This window comes from Andrena cerasifolii, chromosome 15 (assembly GCF_050908995.1).
Source record: "Andrena cerasifolii isolate SP2316 chromosome 15, iyAndCera1_principal, whole genome shotgun sequence".
Taxonomy (NCBI): Eukaryota; Metazoa; Arthropoda; class Insecta; order Hymenoptera; family Andrenidae; genus Andrena; species Andrena cerasifolii.
In genome coordinates this window covers 5,895,555-5,919,432 of record NC_135132.1, presented here as the reverse complement: position 1 = coordinate 5,919,432, position 23,878 = coordinate 5,895,555, and the positions used below count along the sequence as shown (strand labels likewise).

General features: G+C 39.2%; 1 protein-coding gene across 16 annotated transcripts in view; it reads left to right on the top strand.

The window, feature by feature from the left end:
* Positions 1-23,878, top strand: part of Dnc (phosphodiesterase dunce) — a 483,414-nt gene that overhangs the window by 417,999 nt on the left and 41,537 nt on the right. For 12 of the 16 annotated variants that reach the window (XM_076827791.1, XM_076827797.1, XM_076827794.1 and 9 more), the window contains 3 exons: positions 9,294-9,395; positions 9,981-10,045; positions 11,822-11,934. In XM_076827791.1, coding sequence (XP_076683906.1) covers positions 9,294-9,395; positions 9,981-10,045; positions 11,822-11,934 — 280 coding nt within the window. Of the gene's footprint in view, positions 1-819; positions 2,416-9,293; positions 9,396-9,980; positions 10,046-11,821; positions 11,935-23,878 lie in introns of those variants that run through there. The other 4 variants (XM_076827800.1, XM_076827798.1, XM_076827799.1 and 1 more) reach the window with 3 other exon arrangements.

The window sequence follows — 23,878 nt, the reverse complement described above, 5'->3', positions numbered from 1 at the left end:
TTGCTGTCATTTGGCAGCGCGGCTAAATCGTTTGCTCGCCTTTTTCTCATGGGAACGAGGCAATTTGGATCCCTTGTCTCTCTAACAAGAGAATGGTGTTCTTCTCAAATTACAGTGGAATTGTTTGTAGTCATAGCTGCGAGAGTATTGCGCTTTCTGTGCGCGTTACATTACCAAGAACAGGGGATTTCCATATGGTTTTTATTTCGTAGCTGAGACGTTAAAGAGAAAGCCAAAGTTAATACCCTTGAAGCTGCTATCTCCGGTCATTAGCAGTTTAGAATGACGTTAATGCTTCTTTGAGTCATAAAGTTGTCGGGATATTAGCCAACTGTGGGAGGAGGGTTGCATGAAGTTTGCGACCTAACTTATGGCAAACCTAAATCTATTCGGTCCTAATTTAAGGCACACATAGAACTATTCACTCCTTAGAGCAAACTTAAATCTATTCTGTCCTAATATAGGGCAAATCTAGCCCAATTTAACCCTAATCTAAAGGATATCTAGATCTACTTAGTCCTAATTTAGGGCAATATTAGGTCTATTTACTCCTAATGTAGGGTACCCCTAGATCTATTCCGTCCTAACCTAGATTACAGCGAGATCTATTCAGCCCTATCTTAGCGCAAAGTTAGATCTACTCAGTCCTAATTCAGGGTAAACCTAGATCTATCTAGTCCCAACTTAGGGCAAACGTAGATCTATGCACACCTGACCCAGATCACACCTAGACTTATACCCACCTCATCTAGACTAAATCTAGATCTATTCAGACCCAAATAACATATAAACTAAAACGAATCCAATCCTGAGGAATACCTAACCTATACTTGCGATAGACCTAGTCAGACCCAATCCACATCTAACCTAAAGGGAACTAAGATTTAGTCAAACTCAGCCTAACCTAATCCAGGCGTCACCATTAGAATCCTCTGCATCGACAGCATGGGAGAACAACGCGTTAGGAGGGAACAATGGGGGATCAATTTTGCTACGGCCTGCTGGGCAAACTGGGACAAGTACCAACTTGTCCAAATGAAACTAATTAGGCTAGATCCTCGGCACTTGTTGGCATCGTGTCTCTTTATCTTATTGTTAGAATTTAAACATCCCAGTGGCACTAAATCTCAACGTCAACTCTGGCCAGTTTCTAATGCCCAGACTTAATCAAGCATTTTGAAAATTAGCTCCAGAGTGTCGTCAACGAGAAGTACGCAAATAGCTGTATTTAAACTGAGAGTTAGGAGCCTTGCAGCACCTACAGCCTCTGCAGGGGAACTCACGATGAAACGATGAATCTTCTGCAGCATATTAAGATGTAGATAGCAAGCTTATTGGATTTAGGAATTCGAGCTTGGATCTCAATGTATTATAATAGTTCCCGAATGTTCAGTGCCTTTGAAGTTCTTTATCTCTTTGCGCTGTACCGTCTCCTAATCCACACAAGCAGGTGCTATTACTCGCAAAGTTCTAACGAACGTCGAAATTGTCTGTCCCAGTGATATCCTTTAGAAATGTCTCGCGAAAGGCGTGTCCTTTGAAGTGTCACATAAAGAACAATCTCAGCGAGCGCTGCACCGTGAGTTACTGAGCATCCAAAGTGAGTTCGTGGAAGGCAAGAAGAAGGACAAAGGTGCCGAGTGTTCCTCAAGAATCAGCGGCAATAAGTGTCTTCCTTGTTACCAACTTCCACAAAACTTTCCCGAGGGGAGTCGTCCCAAGAAAAAGGGACATCCGCGAATCCACCTCCCCGGTAACTTAAAAAACAAACCAGAGGCAATTGCAATTACCCCAAGCAAACTACCAACTAGATCTGCAACTCCAACAATCCCTGAAGCAGACACTGCACCTGTATTTACTTTGCCCCGGACTGGAGGACTATGGGGACCAACATATTCTTCATCAGCACCTAGCCAATCGGGCATGTGCCTCAGCGTCATGCTCCACCTGCACTTTGCGCGGCTCCTTCAATGAGGCCAGCTTCGAGGGCAAACCCCGTCGCGTCTCCAGCTTGCCCAAGCGTCAAGTTCCACGTCCGCGAAGACCTAGATCCCGCGCTTTAACCGTGGACAGGATGCAGTAGAGGAAGAGGGGCTCTGTCCTCGATCAGAAATGTGCTGGAAAATGGTAGATCAGGGCGAGACCGAGGTGGTGTACCGAGGAAAGTGACGAACAGGACGGCCTAACGATGTCGGGCTCCAGTGGCGGATTAATGGACTTCGCGGAGTCCTCCGTTGGCGGGCTGAAGAGATGCGGCGGTGGCATGAGTTCTCCATCCCTGGGCGCAGGCGGGGGCGCAGGAAGCTCCGGGGGGCTGCCACGAACCCTGTCCGCTTCCGCTCTGCGACTACGGCCGTCTAGGAAGGCTCTGTTCTGGGAGCAGTGTTTCGAGTCGCCGCCCAAGCAGAGAGACTTGTAAGTGGATGATGATTGTTGGAGGCGGGTGTTGAATCGAGGTCGACCATCAGTCGCGGAGCAGTTCAGTAATTACTGGGGCGCATTGGGACTTTTGAGGAGTAGGTGAATTAGGGCTGATGAGGGCTAGTGATTTTCAGGGCAGATGAGTCTAGGGACTTCTTGGGGGAATTGATTTAGTTATTGATGATGCGGGGTGTTTAGTTGATGGTAAGTGGATTCTCGTCGGCTCGTTTATGTTTTGCGAGGATTTTGTGGTTTTTTACCGTAATGTGCTGAGTGTTTATCGTTTATCGTCGGATTTGTCGTCGACCAAATTCGAGTTTGATCGTGTTTGCTGGATAAAAATTCGATGAACGATTTATGATAACTAATTAGCTGAGAATAGCCGATAAGTTGTGAGTAATTAGGCGTCGAGTGTTGATGAGTCTCGACGAGCGATTAAAGTTGATAATGGCATTTTAATCGACGATTTTTGGATAGTTAAGTGGGTTATAATCGACAACAGTTTTTGATTAATTAAGTGCCGAACGATGATTATCCACGTGAGGTTTGTTTCGTTGAAGTTGATAACTTGTTGATGGCAAAGATTCAGTGAATATGTATCGATAAGTATTCGTGAAAATTTAGTTACAAGATTTAATAATAATCGAATCTTGATTGCTAATCTGAGCATTCAAACATCGTTAGTCGGGGAATTTTTACTGAATTTCACAGAAAGTATTTCCTAGATTCTTTATCTCTCAATAAATCTTCCACAAAATTTCCCGGATCTTCGTTTTGAATTTCCAAGAGGAGTTTTTTAACGACAGTTCAGCAGTTTTTAAAAAATAAATAATTTCTGACTGAGGCGAAAATTTAATTAGCAGTGTAATATTTAGAATGGTGCTCTTGTGTCACCATTGGCCTTCCATTAACGGAAGCAGTAATGATCGATCACTTCGGACTGACGCAAATCCGGACCGTTTTTTATGGACGAAAATACACCCATAGAACTGAGTGCAAAAATATTTCGCAATTCAGCGGAACGACGGGTATAATTGGCCGACATTCAAGGGACTCATTCATGGATGGCTTTAACATTTATTACACGCATGTTTATCAGTTTGATGCATCTGCATAATGAATCAAGCAAATGACCGTCAGAGTAAAATAAATGCCGTGTATTGGAGAAAGGCCAGCGACTCATTTGGAGCATTCTAGGTACACTATTTCTGGTTTGCCGCTTGTTTTCACTTATTGCAACCTAACTGCGATCGAAACATACAAATAATCGCAATTATTCATTAACAAAAAAAAAGCACCTTTTTGTTTCCACTCAGCTGCAGTATTTTACAGTGGAAACTGTGCCATGAACATTTATGAATTGGAGGGATTTGAAAAAAATCATTTCGAGCGTGAATTACACGGGTTAAACGACGACTTCGAAAAATCGAGTGATAAAATCAAAAATGTGTATCAAAAGGGATTGGTTATTTGATTTCGTTGGACTGGAAGGGAAATTGCAACGAAACGGAATTTGGTTCCTCTTTCTGGTCCATGAATTTTTTTTCCCTCTCACGAAAACACGGTTTCGAAATCGGTAAAGGTAATAAATTAATACTTCCAGTGGTTCGGATATTTTTAACGTTGATGAACACTCCATTGCTTGGATGCAAATAATAATTACGAGCTAAAGCGAAATGTAGGGACATTTTAAATAAAAAAATTTAGAACACATTTTTTATACATTTTTCACTGCGTGACATTTCTTCCTGCATTTTAAAATATTTCAAATTCCTCATCTCCGTTGCTTTGTATTATTCAAAATTCTTCTGTATCAGCTTCGCATTTATATTACATTTAATTTGCTTCCTGTTTGTTTCACACTTTTTCCTATTTTAGTAGAAGCTTTTCTATTTCCAAAAAATGTTACATCTGAAATATGAAATGATTTTTTAAAAATCGAGGGATTTTGAAAGTAATATCTCTGATACGTAGGCGACCAACGTCACGTTATTAAAATGTCGTTTTCAGTGTCGTTTTCATTTTGTGAATTATGTATGGCATGTGAAATGCTTCTTCCATTCTCGTTGTCAAATTTCACTCGGCGAATATGAAAGTTTAACCATGCCTTGCGCAATTCAGTGACGTTGTACATGCGTCAATCATATTTGAGCTTTTCCCTACTTCGAAATTCTACGCTCTCGCTCGCCTTCCACCGAGACATTAATTTCGGCGATTTCCCGAACAAACAGGAAATTATTATAATAAATACACTGTCCGAATAAATAATCGAACAAAGGCATTTCGTTCAGAAAAAATCATAACACATAAAAAAAGTGTAAGAAAGGTACTTCGTGCCACCTGTGAAAACGAAGTCAAAATTTTCAAATTTTTTAAAGAAAATTTTAAACAAACTTCCCCTTTCTTAAATTAATGGGAAACAATTGAATATTACATCGAAATTTCTCTTAAAACATGCTTGCTTGAAAACTCAAAGTTTGAATAACAATTTCAGTGAAAGATTTCCAAGGAATTTTAGTATATTAATATTTAATTTCGAACAATCTCTTTGGCACACTTTAAGCCATAAATTCATGAATAAAGTTTAAAGGGGAGAGCGTGGAAAGCGGTCCGAGGGTGAATTTCCTAGAGACAGCTCTCGTATTCCCTTGAAAAGGGCTGATCTTTTAAAAGCTGGCCCACTTGGGGCTCCGTCAAAAAGGCTTTCCCTCTTCTAAACAGTCCCCTGCCTTTTTCTTATTTTGTCATTCTCTCCCCCATCTCTTATTTTCTGCCATGGCGTTGTGTAAGCCTAAAACTTCGGGCTGAAGTATTGATCGACAGGGAAAACCTCTGTGCTGACCATTTACCCACCCCGTGTGACGTGGACGAAAATGATTTGGGGGTAGTTTGATGAATCCATTTTTTCTCACTTCACGCCTTCTTCGACACCTAAAACGGCACCATTATTTTCACTTATAAATCTTCAACCGACATTTTAGATTTTTCATTTTCGAAATTTCAAAAATCACTTTCACTCCAAATTTTTGGGGGTAGAAAATTTTCCGCGGCGCGAGTTTTCGCTGTGCAAGGCAGACTAGATGGGGGTGTGAGTGGCTGAAATTGAAAGTGGCAGCTCCTTTGCCCCGTTGTCAGTAAATGTATTGGAGGGTTTAAAGGGGTTGCGGGGCGCGGAGGAAATTGCATTCACCGTTTTATAACCTGCTAGTAACGTGCCGCGGTCCCCTCCTCGTTTTACTTCCGACTCGTTTTCACGGCAATTGAATCTGCATTTTCCACCTGTGATTTTAATGGGACGTACGTGCCTCTGTTTCGACGGAAGCAATCGTGCGCTCTGATCGAGTCCGATTATCGACCTCGTAGGACGCTCGCGATATATCCTCCTCAGAATTGCATAAGTTAATTACGGTAGAAGAATCTTGATATCTTGATACACAGTCACGAGCTCTGTATAAAATCGTCGCAATGGAAAATGGGCTAAGCTTTGAATACTTTGTACGAGGTTTATGGTAAAATAGGGATACTAAATGCGGGGGTTGATGGAATTTGTTGGGTGGAGCAAAAAGTAATTGGCTTCAGGGACACTCAGTTTTTTATTCCGAAGAGTTTTCCGTTGAGCATGTTGTGCTTGAGAAGCAACTAACTAATGGTACTCATGGTAATTGTGGAGGGACCCCTATAATTTTATTTACGCTAATTTAATAGTTATATCTGTTCATGTTAAACCTGAATGATACTTTCTATTTGCATATTCAATTTTACGAGCACTCGCTAATAAATTAAGGAGAGTAATTAGGTTAATTATATCGAATTTAATTTTAACAATTGTATCTGTTACTAATATTTATTATGTAATATCGAGACAATTCTACGCTACAAACCAAATTATATTAATGATCATTAACATCACTATTTAGTTTACTAACTTGCATGCTATGTAATGCTTGAAGTCAATTACGTTTGAAAAGAAGTAATTTACATATTCGTATTATATAGATAATGTATCTTATATATAGTGTTGATAATAACGCTGAGGATTTCATAGATTCTTGGCACTTGATGGAGTGTTAAGTACTCCAAGTATGATCTACTCCTTAAGTTGTGTAAGTGGGAACGCGGCTTTAGGTAACTTTTAGGTTAGGTTCTATTTTTCCAACTTCAAACTGTTCATAACTCGAGCTATCATATCCAGGGATGAACATTTCTCAGTAACAAAGCCTATGGTATCAGTGATATTATGAATTGCAATGCATTGCGATACTGGGAAAGTTTAATTTTAAATTTGCCGCCAGATGGCGCCCCAGTAGCCCAATAATTAAGAGAAAATTCCACTTGCTACAACAGACGAACCAGCATGCATCCGCCTGTTTGTTTAAATGACGAACATTCGGCTGCTTCTATCATAACTCTATTATTTCGTTATCAGTCACCATTAAACGGCAACTGATAACGATTTCGTGATACGATGTACCTACGGTTATTTCGACGATTATCAATCCTAATAATTCTTGCAGCCGGACAGATTGCCAGTTGGGCAGGCTGGGTTAATTAAAACGCGAATATCAATGACAGTTTTAGAGGGACGCAGGGCGCGCAGGTGATCTTTAAACAGACACCGTGACCTCTGACCTAACGGAAGGTTCGCGGGGGAAGCGTAAAATAATTTGTTGCGCACCGATGCTGATAGCGCATGAGCTAAATAATTAAAGTAATATCCACGATTGATCTCTGGATATCGGGATATTATAAATGCGAAATGGTCGGGTTACAATATTTCACGAATTGCTACTGTAGCTTAAAGTCAACGATTTTATTTTTAATAGGAAGGATATTTATTATTTTACACTCTGCAGTTTAATAAAATTAATGTCTTCAAGCAGAAGTAATAATAAATTAAACAGAAAGGAGCAAAATAAAGTGTTTCTGAAGTAGTGTATAGTAGGAACAAAATCATATGGTCGCTTTAAAATCCATTCTCTAACTGTGAAGGTATTTTTCATTTGAAGTCACGTCAGCTGAGCTCTGCTTGAGCTGATTGGCTATAGATTTGAGTGAAGGGGCGTGGGATAGGCTGGCGGTGGGGATAAGCAAGTAGTGTAGAGGGGGAACAGTCTCAGAAGTGGTCACTTCATTTTGGTCTGACTGTAGTTCCTTTTTAACTGATGTGATCAAGGTATTTATGTTATTGATAGATAATTTATGAAATCTGTAATATTAGGAATAAATATGAGCGTTGAAATTACTGTTCTTTAAATGACGTTTAAGTGAATTTTACTTTGTTTTATACTATTTATGATTTAGGAAATGTAGAAACCTGGTTGAGTTTTTTTAAAATAAAATTGTCAGCTCTTGGAATGATTTTGTGAGATTGGTTATTATGCTCAATAGAATATACGTTGGAGACTCAGAAACTTTGACATATTAAATTTCATATTTATATGAAATTGGATCTTCTCAATTATAGAGTTTAATTAAGTGTTAATTTCAATTAATCAAGGCTTGTCCCCTACGGAATATCTATCGCACTAAAATATGTTTGCTTGTTTCCTCACGAGTGGCTTCCTTTATCAGGCGAATTTCTGTAATTAAATTTCGTTAATTAAAAGGAACCATTCGCAGAGCATTTTGTTAATTAGCAACCACGGTTAGAAATGTTTAATTTTGTTGATTCGTTCCTCAAAGGTACAATTCCCTTGACACATCGATTAAGTCTAAACAAAGCTCGCTCATTACGAACGGATTTCGTTAATATTAAATTCCGTTAATTAGGATTTCCTTGAATGTTGAATTTGCTTCGATACATATATATCCCTTTGACGGCTCACCCTTTTGATTTACTAAGTAGTATCTGATAATATTACAATTTGCACTTAGGTTGTGCGTTGGGTAGACATTTCTCCAAGCATTTTTTGTCATATTAAACATTGTTAATTAATAATCTCATCGTCGTCAAATCAATATTTCGTTAAATTTCTTTGTATCATTAAAATTCTTTAGATACCTTCTAATTTCCATAGTGTTAATTAATTTTTACCATTAACTATTTATTAATACACTTCGTCGATGGATACTATTAAAAATTCGCACATCGAGAATTTAAATAATAAATAATTTAACAATAGATTGCTTTAAAGAACAGGAAATTGAAACTCTTCGAGTAGAATAAATGTTTGTGATACAAAAATTATTGACACCAATGCAGAATGCAAATATGTAAAATTATAATGTCCTTTCACTGTATTGTACATTTTTCAAGTCAGTCAGGGGGCAATATCTTTCAGTTGGTTTAAATAATTTAGTTAAACCATTATAATTTATTTTTTCCACGAGATGAATTTAAAAGGTGTTAAAAAATATCGTGGGAATATTATACTTTGATCCCCAAATTTATTTCTCTCAAAATATTTCCCCCAAATACATTTTCTCGTTCACGAAGCGTAGCAACAGGCTGTTCCATTTATGGTGGACCACTTTTATACACAAGCAATAGATCAAACCACAAAACACTTAAAATCTGCCAAACAGTCGTCCTGAAGTGTATAATCACTGCTTTCACTTGCAAATTCGTCGTCCACCCATTTTACAATTTTATTATGTGTCCTTAAGAAGGCGCAGCGTGTACAAACTATTTAAAAATTACAGCATATACAGCAAGTTGACTAATTGGAAAAGAAACGGCGTACAGTTTGTAAGTTTCAAATGCCACGCTTGCATGTTGATGGAGTGCAGCTTTTGGGAGCACGAAGTAAACGTCGAGCTCGTTGCGAGTTGACCATTCGTCCGTTGATCTATCCTTTGTCATTTCCCCATTGACCTTTCCCTACAACGATCTGAAATCCCTTCACTGACTGAGACTTATTTCGTTCTTGCAGCCATGGCGAGGAGCTCATCGTCACGCCTTTCGCGCAGATCCTCGCGTCCCTGCGCTCCGTCAGGAACAACTTCCTGTCGCTCACAAACATACCTGCGAACAAGTAAGTGTATTTTGGACAGACCTGTATTTTTTTTTTCATTAGAATTTAATCCTGAGAAAGGAAAGCTTAGTCACTAGGGAACAGAACTTTTACAGTGTTTTGGAAAAGTGTACGGTTTGTCGCATTCAAGGATCTCTATTTGTACAGGGTGTTCCATTTCATGACGGCGATTAATACGGTAATTAATCCTGTCGATGATTTCCGACTTATGCAGGTCACTATTTTGCGGAACTTCGGAAATTCAACTATAAAATTAAAAAAAAAATTTTGAAATTTTAAAAAATAATCTTAAAATGTCAATTCGAAATTTTTTTGTAATGAATTTATGATCATTGTGTGATGTTACTTTTGATATTCTTCGACATTCTTGGGAAAAGTTTTTTTTTAAATCGATGATGGTTTTGAAAAAATTGTGGTGGTTTGTTAAAATGGAACACCCTGTAGAATTTTGTGCAGAGTAGAATTTAAATATTTTTTTTTCGTGTGTGTATTTTTTTCAGGTTATTCTCTATTTTTTCTTCTTACATTCGACAATTACTTGGGCTTCGTATTCAAAAATATGCTTTATTTTTGTTTCATTTTCAGATCACGAAGGAGTAGCGGCGCGCAGGGCAGCAGCACACCACAACCACGAATTCTGGCACCAGGAGGTAAAAGATGGAACTTTTTTTTATGAAAATTACAGCAGATTTTAATTGAATTAGTTTGTAAACAAATTTTCACGTGGAAGTCAAAGTCATATCTCAGATTTCGAAAACAGAAGATTTCGATTAGGGTGCAATCCTTCGTGACGTTAAATGGACATCGTTTATTCTTAGCAGCTGGAACATTAATTCAGATCACGTTTAGATTGAAGTCCGAATCAAATCGGGTTCTTGTCCAAAATGAAATTTTGCATAATCCCAGTTTCTACGATCTCATTTCCGAGAATGAAATACCCCCCTTAATGATTACGCATTTTCTGTGTCTGGAAAAATTAATTTAAACCGGGCCCTTATCGAAATTTAAATGAAATTTATTAATGTGAAAATGCATATTTCAGAAATTTAATTTCTGTGACGTAATTTTCATAATAAAATTTCGCACTTTCAGCGAATCCCACGGATAACTTAATTTGGGCTTATGTTTCACATTGAAATTTAAATTGAATCCGTTTCAGTGTGGTGGTAGAATTTTGGACGTTTCAGTTTATATAATTTTGATTTCGAAAATAAGATATCTCCATTGCAGTACGAGCCATTCGTGTGAATTTCGAGAAAGTACTGCACATTCTCTGTGCTCGTAAATTTAATTCTGGAAATTGATACTGAAGTCGACTGTTTCGTCTTTCATTTAACGCGAAGCCACGTGCCTGAATATTTTGACGTCAATCCACCTTTCGCTTTTGTTTCCTGTTTGGAGATTGTCTCTTTGCATTCATGCAGATTTTCTTTCATCGGGCTTTAGCATTTCCATTAATTCATTTTCCCCGCCCCCCGGTTTTAATAATCTCCTTGAAACTTTAATGGCTGTCTACTTCCCTATAAAACATCCCACCGACGTTGTACTTTGAGCTGCTTTATTGCGATTTTCTCTCGCATTTACATATTAAAAATACTTCTCTAAAAATGGTACGCGGTATATTGCCGCGAAAACTGAAAAATTAAATTCCCATTTATACACCACTTTTTCGGAAGTAAATTGTTGATAATTTTTAGAAAATTTCATATTTACGACCCTCGAAAGTTGAACATTTTAATCCGACAAAAAAGTTTCATGGAAATTTCATTCAGTCCCTTCAAAAGCATTTACAAACGCTTTGCCTCCGCTGCACTTACAATTAGCAATATGGCGCGTCGTATCGCGCAATATAACCTCAAAAATGAATTTATCTACGTACATACTAATATGATGATACGAAGCAGTTATCCTTGAAGCAACAACGAACCATTAGTTCTTCCAGTAGTGCTTATAAATAGAGCAAGTGAATAACTTAGATGACAGTAAAAACAGCATGACAGTTAAATTTTTTCTGACTATCCTAATTTCTTATGTGCAAAATAAACAAATTTACTCCAAGACTATAAATCTCCATTTAACACACCAAAAAAAAAAAAAAAAATAATAAGGTGGATATCTCCAATTTATCTACCTGAACCTTACACGCCGGTTATCTTTCATTTTCTGCATTCGATAAGAGCCACCCTTAAATCCTGTACTTTCTCTCCCGCTATCTGAAGCTAAGGATTTAATTAACGACACCTCTATCAGCGTATCTCTTTCGATTCCCCTCGGAAACTACCCTCCAGCTCCGTCAAGTTCTCCCTTTCGACGCCCGAGGATCCTCACCGTGCCGCGATTGACTTGAACCAGCCGCGTAGTGCTCTCAGTCACTTCCCCTTTGACACGGAACACCGTCTAACGTTTCCTTTCCTTCTGCCTTTCAGAAGAAAACTACATGAAACTGGCCGTGGAAACGATGGAAGAGCTGGAATGGTGCCTGGACCAGTTGGAAACCATTCAGACGCATCGATCCGTGTCCGACATGGCCTCCCTCAAGGTAGGTCCTAACCGTTCCCCCGTGCACGCTCATTTTCTTCCCCTTTCTGCACCTACGCTCGTTTTCCGGTGAATAGTCGGGAGGCTCCAGCTCGATGTGTACTCAGGAACATGATTCTTCCTGGAGGTCTATTCGTCGTTTCAGTGCGATGCTGGTGAAGATAAATGGCTCTCCTCTCGATCCAACAGTGAAGCCTGGGTATCGTGGAGCTATCAATTTGGATTCGCTTCAGCAGAATTCTGATCTTGAGCTGGGAAAAGATTCACGAGCATTTGCGATGAAAGTGTCTGCTTTGAGGGATCTGTTTAATGGATCTTGACCAGTCTCTTTTAAAAACAGTGCCTCATACGTCGACACACGTGGCCACCCAAGGCTTAGGGAGCTAAAAGGGGATGATGGTTTTAGGGGAGCATAAGTTCTAATGGTGTTGCAGCTGTGCGCTAGCATTGACACCCTTCCTCATATTAGCTGTGCACTGACCAACACACACCTTCAAGCAAGTGTGGTCTAATTGTTCATAGTATTACCACGTCCAGAATTGCCGGGACCGTTCTGGACGAGAAGGGGAGTTGTTGTTTTTGCCCCGTCGACTCTAACGTACTTAACACGGTAAAACCCTAAAGACTGGCCGGGGTTACGCCGCAATGGAGTAACTGTGCGAGGCGGGTGGATTGGCTTTAAAGGATCGAGGAGGAAAAGGTGCGCGTTTCGTCTTAGGACCGTCAGCCAGACTCATCAGTAGGGCTATAGCTGACGGCCTCTGCCTTTTTTTTTAGAAAGATGTTTATTTTTAAGCTTGTGTACATTCGCATAAAACATAGGCTAACAAAAACATTAGGAAAAAATATTGCCACAAAGTATTAAAAATTAAATGAACTAATTGTTCCGAATGTAGGAAACTCTTAGCTACAATATATGGACGAATCCTCTTTGGTGAAAGAACAAAAACATTATTTTTTAAAAATTATATGACCTGAGTCAGAAGCTTGTACCTACTAGCATCCACAGACGGCCCCGGCCCTAGGTACACACGGAGACTAAGAGGAAATAGTTTGGAACTTGTATATATAGGAATGACAGTGGGAATTAGGACTTGCGAGAAGAGCAGACACCTCTAGCGGCGCTAGCGGACACTAACCGGCGCCGCGACTCATGGTGGGGCCGGGGCGTCGCAGTATATATGAGAGTTAGTGAGGAGTCAGTTAACGATAGTGAATCTGCGAGTGAACTTGGTCAGTCTCATAAGGGACATCACCCAACTGTTACACGCTGATTTTGATGAGATTTACGCAAATTATTGTCCTCGAAAAAATATTTGACACGTATTTTTTTGATCGGCGAAGGTTCATATCTAGGGGGTGAAATCAGCCTTCAAGGTTGGGGTGCAAAATACGTTTGCCTCGATATCTCGGAAACTACGCACTGTAGAAAAAAAATCTTTTAGACGAAAATGGAGTATTTTTTATAACAAATTCAGCCACGGAATCAGATACGTAATACGTCAAATTGTTTAAACAATTTACTAAAAAGTAGTGATTTTTCACTGAATCTGATTACGTGGCTGAATTTGTTATAAAAAATAGATAATTTTCGTCGAAAAGACTTTTTTTCTACAATGCATAGTTTTAGAGATATCGCGGCAGCCTTGTTTCCTCACCTCAACTTTGAGGACTGATTTCACCCCCTACATATGGATGTTTGCTTGATGAAAAAAATAGGTGTCAAGTGTTTTTTCGAGAACTGTAATCTACGCGAGCCTCGTCAAAATGGGCGTGTAACAGTTGGGTGATGTCCCTCGTCAGTTAACGTCCAACTCAACCTCCAATTCGTGTCATTCGACTCAAGTCCCTCTTTTTGTCCACTGCAACAAGTAGCCTAGATATATATATGACATACCTAAGTCTTCAGTTTCTCGAGTTACATCACACAAATTGAATTTCCCCCCTTTCTTTAAAATGATGGCAATAGGAAGCAACATCAGAATCATTAATTTCAGTATCTCACACAATTTAATGTATTTTCTTCCCACGAATTTATCAGCGATAGCGTAATGAGTGGACACAAGTGCAAAAGTTAAGCACTTGCTTACAATTAAAGACTAATGTACCGGGTGTACAAAAAGTAATGGTCACTGCTCTCAGGGGTGAATCCACACCTGACGAACTCTCACCAATGAAAATTGTTTATAACGGATTAACAAATAATGTTAAAGTTTTTCTTTGCATCAACGTGCTCTGCTCGACGGGAAGAAAAAAGTTAAGAAGAAACGATGTGCCGCAAACGCGTAATTTCGACGAAAAAAATTGTTAGTTTAGGCAATGTTTACGCAAAAATTACAGTGCGTAGAGCCACTCACACAAGCAGGGCAGGTAGATGTTTCGTTATCTCGGGAACCTCATACAGTTTTCCTACTCGCTTCTGTTTCGTCTCACGCATACTCATATAGAAGTCCAGCTGTGTTCCCGCGAATCGATATATTGATCATGATTTCGCCTTTGTTTTTTTAAACACGAGAAGGCAAGGATGCGAGTGTGAGTGAGAGGAAACGGGAGCCACTGATTGTTGAGTGGCTCTAATTTTTGTGTAAACTTTGACAGTTTATCGCGTCGTTTGCGGCACATGGTTTCTTTTGAGCTTTTTTGTCTTCTCATTGAGCAGACGCCGTTGATGTAAAGAAACTTCCACATTAATTTCTAATATTACAAACAATTTCGCGGCGAGATTTTTTTACAAAACCTCCACCGATCCGGAGGTGTAGATTCTTTTCTTAAATCAGTGACCATCATATTTTATACGTCCTGTACATAATACAATACTCGAATAGAAAGTGATTCTTTGTTCGACAACGAATCAAACACTTTGCAATAATACTCTGCAAACGTCATTTATTGTTTATCCAACTGGACTACCCGAATGTTTAACGAAGTTTGCTTAAATTACACCAAGTGGATTTTGAAACTAAATCGTGGGAGGGGAGTTGGGCATGTTCAGGAAGGCTTCGAGGCTGTTAGTTGGAAAAGCACGAAGGATATCTTGAGTCTTGAGATCAGAGGGAAGAATCGCGTCTAAAGAACTTCCCATGGTAATACTTTCGTGGACGAACAATTTCCTGACTGCTTTCATGTTCCGGTTACGAGAATTTCCAATTTCCTGGACCATAAAAATAGCAGGAAGAGGGGGAACGTCGACGGGCTAAGAGGCGATCTGTAATACTTTTTTTTTTTATCTCGTACACCTCCAGTGACTTGATCTAGAGTGATTGAAATTCTCCGTCAGCGTTGCCTCTGAAATACGCGCTTCGCGAGCGTCACAAAGCCTCCCTCCATTCCGTTCGAAGTTCCCTTACGTGCAGCTACCCCGTAACGGTTCTCGAAATAATTGCATTGCTCTTTAATTTTGTCGGGAGTTAATTGAATTACTGGTACCACTTGTTTCTCCGTGGAGAACAGATACCTTTAGAGCGTAATCCGATGATTGTTACTGTTTCATTTAAAGTTCTAATCTGTGTGGAGACTGAAAAAGCTCTCTCTATTTTCGTAAAAATGCGAGGATCTTTTATTAGCTTCGAACGAGTCGAAGAAATTCTCATTGTGCTTGTATAAGTCCTAGTCTTTTCTGAATTTGAATGCAAGCAAGGCCCCTGAGTGGACAATTTTAAATTGCCCACCCGGTATATATCCCCTTTCTGATTAAAATTAAATTCCTGTGACTGGTCCTTTTGGCCTTGGCCCATTTGTTTTCCGAATAACAACTAGGAATGGCCATGTTTGGTTGGCTTCGCTTTTAGGTCCCCCTGATTTGGACGAATCGATATTTCGGTTTTGCTTTAGTTTCACAGCGTGTTGCTGTGGTCGTAGCCTGATTTGCATACGTGTTTACACAAATGTAGCGTTGTTTGTTGGTAGTGGCCAGATTTCAGTTCAAAATTAGCTAAAGTTCGGTCGGGGAAGATACCAAGCGCAAATTATCCCGCCCCAGTTTCGGTCAGCTAACTTTAGATCGGTTAACACAAAAATATTATTTTTCTCGTAAAAGAAAATTGTCAACTTTTGTGGTATAATTCTGGAAAATTCGTGGCATTCGTATAATAATTCTTATTTGTTAATGTAAACTGCAAAGGAGACTTTGGCTTTAGGATGAATAATATATGGTAATTAATTGCTCACTATTTCAGCGATGAATCATCAAAGATTTCTTACGGATTAGTTGCGCTTCATTTCTTGTAAAATGACACATTGCGATATAGTCCAAATTCGTCACGTTGGCCTGTCGTTAGTCGTCGCAGAAAAAGCTACGTACCGCTAGCGTTTATTTAACACCACGAGGGGTGCAAAAAATTTGAAATATGCTAATCGACCAGACGTGTCGACGCTTTTATGTGGGGGATTTACACCGACTGCGATGACAGAAACGTCAGGAAATTCCTATGTGTCAACTTGCGATTATATAATGGTACACTTAATTGCGTCAGTGCCTTTATCTTGGGAAGACGCTTTATTTGCTTTTCTATAAGTGTAATAAAAAGTTAGGCCATATTTTCACATTTTACAATTGTAGGTGTCATCGTTAAGGATTTTTAAACTGCAGAGAGGATATTATTACTAAATAGGTAACAGTTTGGTTATCTTCTTATTTGTACATTGATTCGCCAATATGGCGCCTCATGTAATCATAACCTCAAAACCAAAGTGAAATATACTCAATATAATAGTTTAAGGGAAGCATAACGTTGAGATAATAAGAAGTGCTAATCATTCTCTATTCGTGAACAACATAAATGTCATTATCTCTAAGTTACAAACCATAATACCCCATTTCACAATTGTTTAAAAATAAATGTAACATTTTGTTATCATTATCTTTAAAATAATCAATATTATTGTGGAGGTCATTAAAATATTAATATAAAAATTTTCACTGCAGGGAGAAAGCATTTTGAACTCCTTAAAATAATAAAATGCAAATTTTTATTAACCACTGCCCATAAAATGTATAAGAATGAATCTCTTTAGAATTCTCTGGTGAGAAATTACACTAATAATTAGAGGTAACGTTCAGATTGTAAACTAAGATCCATTAGCATTATATTCACACTGACTTCATTTTTCCTAAATTATACAGCGCCATTCATTTAACGAAGCATCTCAACCAATATCATTTTACATAAAATTTCATAAAAATCAAAAAAGGGACAATTAATTACACCCAATCACGAAAGACAGTTCAAAATGACATTAGAATAATCGAAAATCCCGAGTCTGTAAATTCACTGTAGGTGTACCTGTCGATATAAATTTTACTGATATTTCTCCTCTAGCGTGCCCCAGTTCAGATTAATTAGTCCGCCGACGCTAACTCGTCCCGTGACTTATGAATATTTATCACGGCGCCGATTAATGCGCTCGCTGAATCCTTGCGCGGAATTTCTCATGATTAATTTGTCGCGGCGGCCATCGCGATAAAAGTTTCATCAGCCCGGCAGCGGGATCTTACGTCAGCGCGCTTGAATTCCTGCCGGAAGGTACGTCACGCTTTGATTAAAACTTTCGCGCACGTATCCTGCGAACGTCAGGACCTCTATATTGGCGCGTACTGCGTGAATTGCTTCCAAACTGAAAATTGGTGCCATCGACAGTAATCGACACGAGAACTATGATGACTCAACGTCGACAAATTACAGCAACGACTTTATTCACCGAAGATTCCCCTTTATCCTCATAGAATAAAATATTTACACCCGCTGAAAAGTTTTACTATTTTTGGGGGGCTGTACCTACCTTTCATTTTTGAGAGACTATATTTTTGGGGCATTGTTGAATAATCGTCGACATAAGCAGCCACGCTTATAATAATAATAATAATAATAATAATAATAATAATAACTCTTTGTTAATATTAAGAATAATAGCAAAAAGATAAAAAAAAAACATAAATCCATATAAGAAAACAAGAAAGAGAAAAATAGCAGAGTTACAAAAATTGTGACCTATTCGCCCATCAGCGAGGGAAATCGACCTCGATAAAATCGATGAGCAGCCTCGAAGGGTTCCTGACAAACGTAATTTATCCCGCTAGCTGCGGGCCGGCAGCCTCGCGAATTCTTGGAAACCGTGGCAGAATTTTGACCGGGCAGCCTCGACTTCCTTTTCCAGGAAACGGTCCTTCGACTACGTTTTCCTTGGGGACAGGAAATTCGGATGATTTCGTGCGTTCTCACGCGCGGGGGTCAAGGCAGCGCGTTTCCGATCCCGGAGGCACGCGATTTATGGATTCGTCCATTTTGCAATTTTATATATCGTTCGAGGTACATATGGTTCGAAAGAAAACTGTTGGAAATAGTTTTGTCACAGTAGAATGGCATTCTGTGCATTTGTTTGAGCGCGAGTGATGGGTTTAAGTATGTTAAGAATATTTGTTTGAATGTGAGTTAAATAATTTTTGGTTAAATTTCATTTGAGTGGTGTTTGGTGTATTTTAAATACTAGTTGTTGCTATGAACATTCTTTCGGGTGCAAGTATTGGTCATCGTTGCAAAATGTTTTAACTAATAATGGTAATTACTGTTTAACTGCATTTATTTGTGGAATTGAATAAAATTAGAAAGTGTTGTGTTTTCTATCAAATAATAGTGGAATTTCAGATGGCCACAAATAATTTTGTTTATTAGTCTTCGCCTGTCTGTATAATCTTTAATTAATAATTAGTAAAGTACTACGCAACACGTGCTCTCTTAACTCTACAGTTACTATGCTATGTTACGAATATATATTTCAATCGTACATTCGGCAACAGCATTTGTTTGCCTCTACTGCGCAGTTCGTACACACGCACACACGTCAGCCACTCATACATGCATGACGAGAAACCTACTCACTAACGCCATCTATTATTTTACTTCCAACAGAAAGGAAAAGGGAGGAGTTATAGAGAGCGAGAAGAAAAGAAGTTAAGTGAAAGGGAGAGGTTAGGGAAAGTGGAGTACGAAGTAGATGGCGCCACCTAGGGAAGCGTGGATTATATTAAAACGTGAACTGAATCACTGATTGAATCACCATATTCTTCCTTTTTGTTCTTGTAACAACAGTATTATTTTAATTTTTCTCGGTTAAAAGCACATGGGTGCCCATAAAGATGACAAAAAAAATTACTGAAAATCATGACAGAATTTGTACACGTATTCCATTAAAAGACAGACATTAAGTTATGAATCTCTTTAGAACTGACCCACAAGGAATTCGTAACCTTACAGGCATTCTAACAAATTTTCCGAGAAACCTGTGTAGAAATCGATGAAAACTTCACTTTTTACTTCCAGCTGTTGCATTCAAATGTGAAGTTTGTTTTTCGAAGTCGAAAGTTTATTTCTTCGCTTTAACCTCAAGTCACGTTTCCACGAAATTCATTTTCGATACCAACGTCTAGCTTTTATTCCCCTAACGTCGTGATTCTAAAATTGCATCAATACAACGAGCACTTAAAATATACATATTTAACGTACAAACATAAACTTTGCTGTTTGGACTTATGTGACACGAAATAATTTATATTTAATTATGGATAGAAAGACACGGAACAGATGTCGAATCAGGACAGTTTTATAAGGCCCGAATTCAGCATAATTCATTGCTCAGTGTATACATTATTGTTTTCTTGTATTTATCACCGTTCAACTAACTAAATAAATAAATAAATAATGCGTACTATAACGTCGCTGTAAAAGAGATACGTATTTCCATTTGCAGTCAAAAGAGTTATGCCCAAACCTTCTTACCGTTTCCAATTAGAAAACTATCTTCTTATCCGTGACGTAAATCATGCATTTGCCATGTGGGAATGTGGCTTAACAGTTCCTAGAGTGCAACTATTTTAATTTAACTTGCTTATCCAACGTAAAACGTACTTTTTCACGAATATCTGAGATTAAAGATATTTCCCACTTAATATAAGTAATAAAGTATACCTCCTGCCTGGAATTGAATGTAAAGCCACGATCCCACTTGTGGGAATAATGTTCAGCACAGAACATGCTTGAAGTACTATTTCTTTACACACTACTTTAAAAAGCCATCCGTCTTGAGTACTTCAAGTTAGTTCCACGTAACAAATTACACACGTGGGAACGCGGCTTTATGTCCCCCTTGGAACGACTAAAGGCGCATCCTTCGTACCTTCATATAAACTGAGGCAGTAACTCCAAATACCTAATTCTCTACATGTAAATTCTATTTTTATTTCAATGAATGTCTCTAGTGGCGGATTTAAGTAAAAAGGCCCAGTTGGCAAACGTTCCGAGGGTGCCATTTTTCGGGACAATGAATATGTAGTTTACTAAAACCGGACTAAGTATAGTAGTACAGAAAAAAATATAGTGTTTGGATGAAACCATAATTTTTGTTTTAAAAATTGGGCCTTATGGGTCCGTTTGGGGCCCAGGTGGCAATTGCTCATGGGCCGCCCATTAAATCCGCCGCTGAATATCTCAACTACATGTTACCTTGAAATTCCCCCAAAAAGAACCAAAATGGTCTCTACCGTCTTATCGCCCAGTCCATGTCACAAACATCACCTCTCATTTGCACGTTACTCGAGTCACGCGCTCGAACTTTGAACCACCCCCTCGCGTTCCTCCAGCGCATTTCACGCTGACGCAGCGCTTTCGCCGAGCAAATTCCGAAAAGTCTAAGGAGAACGAGCGAGAGGAGGGAAACAGAAGCGAGATAGAATTTATAATCAGCGACGTACGAAGCGTGAGATCGCGAGGATTGATTTGTGGGCCAATTTCGCGGCTTTGTTTATACGAGCTCGCTTGTTTTCCGCGGTTTATTTATATGCATCGGGGGAATGTTTACGACTTGTTTTCGCTCCTCGCGTAACATCGCGATGTTTGACCGGGAAATAGAAACATTCTGAAGGTTCTGCTCGACTTTGACCCAGCAATCTGTTCCGTCATCGGCGTGCCGATTCACGATCAAGGGGATTGATAAAGTTCCGGTGTCGTTCATAAATGGTTCACGAAGCCGTCTGGGAAATTTTAAACTCCTTGGACTTTGAAACAATTCGTGGCTGGACTTGAACTCTAGACTTTTCTGTAACCTCGTTGTCCCTGAGGAGATTTTTGAAAAATTCTTCTGGAACTAAAGTGGTTTTGAGGAATAACAGTGGTTTAGGAGGAGCTTCTTTGAGGCAGCACTTTCGACGTATTGGGTGTTGAGAATATTGTTCCCAGAGGAATAAGGAAAGGGGAGTTCTAGGGAAACAATTGCGAAGGGCTTTAAAGCTACTCTAAGCGAAAAGATGAATTCTATTTGTCAATTCATGTTGCGTTGCAAACATTTTTCCACTTTATTTATCTCTGGAAGTTTCTTCTGCAATTATTTTATCCCTTATTATACAGGTATTTAACTTCTAATTACCCTATGTGTAATAATAATAATAATAATAATAATAATAATAATAATAATAATAATAATAATAATAATTATAACAACACCGAGCTGAAGCTCGTGAAATTTCACAAAATAATAACAATAATAATAATAATAATAATAATAATAATAATTCTTTATTAAGCCAGTAGACATGAAGAATAATAACAAAACCATAAAAAAACAAATATAAATACATCTAAGAAAACAAGAAATAGAAAAATAGTAGAGTTAGAAATTATAAGATATTATATGTAAAAGTAGAAATAGGGTGCAAAATGCGAGATCCAGCAGTCAGCTGTTGTCGACCTAATCACCCTAACCACTAATATTCCTTTAACTTGCTCCATGTTCCTTATGATTCCTTAGCATATGGTGCTTCGCCCTGCGATTCTGATATCGCTGAAGTACTTTGATAGATGATGTGCAGAAAAAAAGAGTGAAGTTGAACGGCTGCGAGTGTTATAAATAAAGCCGGCAAGCTCTGCCACCTGCTCGGTTAAAAGATATTCACGGTCCGTCCACGTGTACACCGACCTGCATGTCGACTCACCGTGCCTAATGATGAGGTCACGAGTCCTCGCCATCGATATGTAGGTCAATTAATTCAAACTATCGATTTCCTTTGAGAAAAAGCCGAAACAGACAAGGGCGGCCCTCGAGTCACGCGAGACGCTCGTTCGGTTTTGTCAGAGCCAGCCAAACTTTGCCGCCTAAAGCTGATCGACCTAACCCAGGCGGGGCCGAAGTGTAACCCAGACCTCACCCAGACTAAACCCAGAATCGATTCGACTGGTGTGCATTCTGCGTTAAAGCAGATGATGGCAACTAAAGAAAAGGGCATACATTTTGTCCTTTAATGATTACCCTGTTCAATTGTCGCTTTTTTCAGTTACTTATTGAAATGAATTTGTAGATTAGTGTATCTAGTACTTATTCAAGCCAGTACTAGCAATCATTACTAATAAAAAACAAAAGTACGGTGTTTTGATGTTGTACTTGTAACCGTGGGGACTGCAACCGCGCCAAAGTGCGGTTCATGCGCATGGAATCCACGCGTACGGGGTCCACACGCACGGAGTCCACGCGTACGGGGTCCACACGCATGGAGTTCACGCGTACGGGGTCCACACGCACGGAGTCCACGCGTACGGGGTCCACACGCACGGAGTTCACGCGTACGGGGTCCACACGCACGGATTCCCCTTGTACGGGGTCCACACGCACGGATTCCCCTTGTACAGGGTCCACACGCACGGATTCCCCTTGTACGGGGTCCACACGCACGGAGTCCACAGTAAAGACCAATAATTACGTATCAGTTGTCATAAAAGCATCGTAAAATCTTGTATATTAATTATATTTATTCTACCCTTCTACATTTTTGGTAACCTTTCTGCATTGATAAAAATAAAATTTACAGCAAACCACGGGCCAAATTTAGAAATGAATTTAACTTTTCCACACTTTTTTCATTAGTTTCAGTGTAATTTTTTAACGAGGTGACGTTTCACACGAAAGCCTCGGATTAGGCAATCAGTAGGGTACAAATAGCCGTCGCCCACGTCCCTTCTATTCAATTAACGCTGCAAAATGCATTTCTCGATCAGTGGATATCGCGTGGGCAAAATCGCTATATCCTTGAATACCTGCCAATTTAATGTTCGAGCCGGTTCCGCTGGTATGCTTTCTCCTCGTGAGAAAATTAATTCGCGGAACTGTAGAAAATATCGAACGCGACTCGACGTCAATTTTATTCCCATTTAGACGGCTGTTGTGTATCCATTTTCAATTTTATCTACTCCCAGATACGATTTCGAGGAAGAACGAGGAGATCTCGTTAATAAAAGTACACTTTTGGACAGTTCAGATCGTTATGTAACGCCGATCGATAAATACAGCGCGAAAGTCAAGCTGTTATTGACCTTTACTACTTGTCCGTCCGAAAGATTAGCTGCCGTCTGATTAATGTAACACTCGTGCTACTTCATATCTGCGTTCCGCCACTTGTCACAACGAATTTTGATATCTACTGTCACATCATACCTTTCCTAACTTCCAGGCCACTGTAAAAAAAATTCTTTACCGCATCTCGCCTTAATAAATATAAATAATAATAATAATTTCATTCAGGACTAAGAAACGTCTTCGATAATCTTCCCAAAATTTCTTTCACTATCAAATAAAATTCAACGACTTCGATAGACGAGGAAATAGAAGGTTCTTCATTTTACTTTGCAGGAGAAAAATTGTTTAAACATTTCTGCAAGCCGGAGATCCTCTCGCCAAACAATTCCTTGGAAGAGTTTCAATGAAACTGCCTGGATGGTCGTGAAATTTGAAATTTACGTGAGCAGCCACTCGATCGTCAACCCGTCTCCAATTTGACCTTTAAAAGTTTCCGCGCGCCAGAGTGGCAATTGAGTTTTCACGGACCCTACTCGATCCCACTCGTAGCCCGGATGTCGAGACCAATCGACATCGTCTGGATTTCCTCTTCCAGCCTTCGAGGCGGTGAT